General features: G+C 29.9%; 1 protein-coding gene across 2 annotated transcripts in view; it reads left to right on the top strand.

The window, feature by feature from the left end:
- The window catches only part of LOC107632209 (4-coumarate--CoA ligase 2-like), a 4,023-nt gene continuing 1,159 nt past the window's right edge, over positions 451–3,314 (top strand). Inside the window, exons 1-2 of one of the 2 annotated variants that reach the window (XM_021118149.1) lie at positions 451–1,022; positions 1,125–1,670. In XM_021118149.1, the coding sequence (XP_020973808.1) occupies positions 528–1,022; positions 1,125–1,670 (1,041 nt within the window). In that variant the 5' untranslated portion in view covers positions 451–527. Of the gene's footprint in view, positions 1,023–1,124; positions 1,682–3,314 lie in introns of both variants that reach the window. The other variant, XM_021118150.1, reaches the window with a different exon arrangement.

Here is a 3,314-nt window from a genome sequence, read left to right as displayed (position 1 = left end):
ATTTTGTAACTTTGAATTTAATCATTAAAAAAATAATATTGAAGAGTATTTTAGTTAAAAAATAATGTAATTATTACAAAATATTTTAAAAGATATTTTGGTACAAAAAATTTAATCACAAAAAATAAAATTTTTATTATAGAATATTTTTGTAAAACATAATTTATTTTTTTTAAATGGGCAAAATTAATGTTAGTTAACACAAAAAATTTTAAATGAATTAAAGAGGAGGTGTTTTAAAAGTTATAAAGGAGGAAAAATGAACATTTTACAAATAGAAGAGAGAGAACTGAAGAGTATCATTTTAGCATCTCTCAGAAGAGAAAAATAAAATTTACTCATTTATTAAACTTAATTATTACTTTATTAGAATTTTTTAAGTACCACCATCTGACAAGCCAAATTACCAAAAACCCTTCCCCTCGATTCCTTATAAATTTCAAGCAAAGCTACAACCAAATATTTCATCACTAAAGTGTGTGTGATAACAAACAAATTTGGTCCTACAAACGAAATAAGTAGATACCATGGCACCATCATTAGTAGCAACTTATTCCGTTGATCCAAAAAAAACCAACTTCATCAACCAAAGTTACCAAACTACCCACATCTTCAAATCAAAATTACCAGACATACCTATCAACAATACCATTCCCCTCCACACTTATTCGTTTCAAAAACTCCCCCAAGTCTACAACCGCCCGTGTCTCATCACGAGCGATGGCAAGGAGTACACCTATGGTGATGTCCACCGCGCATCTAGAAGCTTGGCCATGGGCCTTTTCAACCTTGGAATCCGGAAAGGTGACATCATAATGATCCTACTCCCAAACTCGCCGGAATTCGTGTTCTCCTTTTGGGCTGCTTCTATGCTGGGGGCAGTTTCGACCCTTGCCAACCCTTCTTACACATCTCTTGAAATCACGAAGCAGCTCAAAGCCACCAAGGCCAAAATCGTCATCACACATGCCATGCACGTGCATAAGCTCAAACAAGATCAACAAGAAGAAAACACATTCACAGTAATATTTATACCATATACATTATTTTTGTATCAAATATATATTCATATTATTATATTTTTTCATTTAAAATTGTCGTGTTTTTGTATTTATACAATATAGGTGATAACTGTGGACAAGCCACCAGAGAAGTGCATGAGTTTCTCGACGGTTTCCAGAAATGAAGGAAAGCTGCCAGAGGTGGATATTAACCCTGACGACATGGTGACACTGCCATTTTCCTCCGGCACGACGGGGTTATCAAAGGGTGTGATTCTAACACACCGGAGTCTGGTTACAAACGTGGCTCAGCAGGTTGAGGGAGAGAACCCTAACTTGCATCTGAAGGAAGAGGATGTAGTGCTTTGTGTGCTACCGTTGTTCCACATTTACGCACTACACTGTGTGATGTTATGCTCTATGAGAGTAGGGTGTAAGGTGTTGCTTATGGAGAAGTTTGAGATGAGGGCGATGTTGGAAGTTGTGGAGAAGCAGAGGGTATCAGTAGTGATGGCAGTGCCGCCGTTGGTGGTGGCACTGTCAAAGAACCCGGCAGTGGAGGAGTATGAGCTTAGCTCCATCAGGATGGTGATGTCTGGAGGTGCCTCGCTTGCAAATGACATCGAGGATGCTTTTCATAGTAGGTTGCCTCAAGCTATCCTTCGACAGGTACACAAATAATACCAGGCCAGAGACTCTAAAATTTTAATTTTTGTTTTTAAAATTTTAGTATTTTAATATTTTTAAAAAGTAGGGATACAAATATTTTTATTTTAATTAATTAATTCTAACTTTAATTTTTGTGCAAATTAAATTAGAATTTTATTTTTATTTCAATTTTTTACTTTTACTTTATACGAAACACAGTACTGATATTTATTTTAATTTTTGTCATTCAGTCTCTATTTCTTAGTCTCAATTTTTCAATCTCTATCTCTCTTCCAAATACTACCTTAGAGTCATTATTATTATATTATGATGACTACTATAGTTATAGTATTTTAAAAAATATTGATAAAGTTAAAAAATATTTTTTCTGATAAACAACGACTTTTTTTTATGTATTGCTAAAAAAACATAATTGAAATATAAGAAAAAATATGATGTTAATTTTAATATTTATATAACCACCATATGTAAATAGTCTTTTTTTTACGAATATGTCTTTACAGGCTTTGGGAATGACAGAATCAGGACCAGTGATATCAATGTCATTAAGTTTTGCAAAATATCCAATGACAACTAAATTAGGATCATGCGGTACTGTCATCAGAAATGCAGAAATGAAGATTATTGACCCTCTAACAGGCTCTTCTCTCTTTTATAATACTCCGGGTGAAATTTGTATCCGAGGTCAACAAATTATGAAAGGTATATATTATGATAAAAATTCACGTGTAATTATCTTTATGTAAAAAGTATATATTGTTGTAAAAGTTATTTTGGGACTATCAAAAAATTAGTCATCCTGAACAAAATATATTTCATTCATATAATAAAAACAAATTCACAATTAATCATACTTAATTTATACTTATGACATAGACATTAAAAATATGACATAAAAAAATAATTATGTTAAATAGATATTAAAATTAGTTATTGATATAAAATATACATAAAAATATAAAAATATAAAATATATATTAAAAATAAGTTAATTTATATGCATGTTTATATACAAAAATATAATAACTTATAAATATTATTTTTGAAAAGAGTAAAACATAAATTAGTATCATTATATTTTATTTGGTAATAAATTAAATAAAACTATCAAACGGTCAGCTCAACCTATATATTTAGGTCTAATAACCTGTTTAAGTACGTTTTATTCATGAACCATAATATTTCAACCTGTATCATTTATGGCCAGATCGATGGGTTAAATGGGCTGATTAGTTTATTTTTTTATTTTATTTTTTAAAAAATATTTGACAAAAAATTATCACTTTTAGCATGTCAAAAACTTTAAACAAATAGCTTTTTTTGGTTGTGATAGATCGAATTTTGAGTCAAATAGAATGAAATGATGGCAAAAGGTGCTACTTTTAAAAAAATATAAAAAATAAATGAATCGCTCGTTTAGTCCGTTGGTTAGTCCATTTAATTCGTCGTTTTTTTTTTCAATTAAATTTGGTTCAATTTATTTAGCCTATATTTTAAACATGTTTAATTTTAGAGACAAAATTTGCTTGTTTAATCAGATATATATAGACTCATCCAATAAGTTTAATCCATTTTAATGGTCTTAAAATCAGATTAAAAAAAATAAAAAGTGTAATGTATGCTTTTTTTTTTCTCCTACAATAT

Source organism: Arachis ipaensis, chromosome B03 (assembly GCF_000816755.2).
Source record: "Arachis ipaensis cultivar K30076 chromosome B03, Araip1.1, whole genome shotgun sequence".
In the NCBI taxonomy this organism is placed as follows: Eukaryota; Viridiplantae; Streptophyta; class Magnoliopsida; order Fabales; family Fabaceae; genus Arachis; species Arachis ipaensis.
Note: the sequence above shows the minus strand (reverse complement) of the source record. Positions and strands in the feature narration are given on the sequence as shown.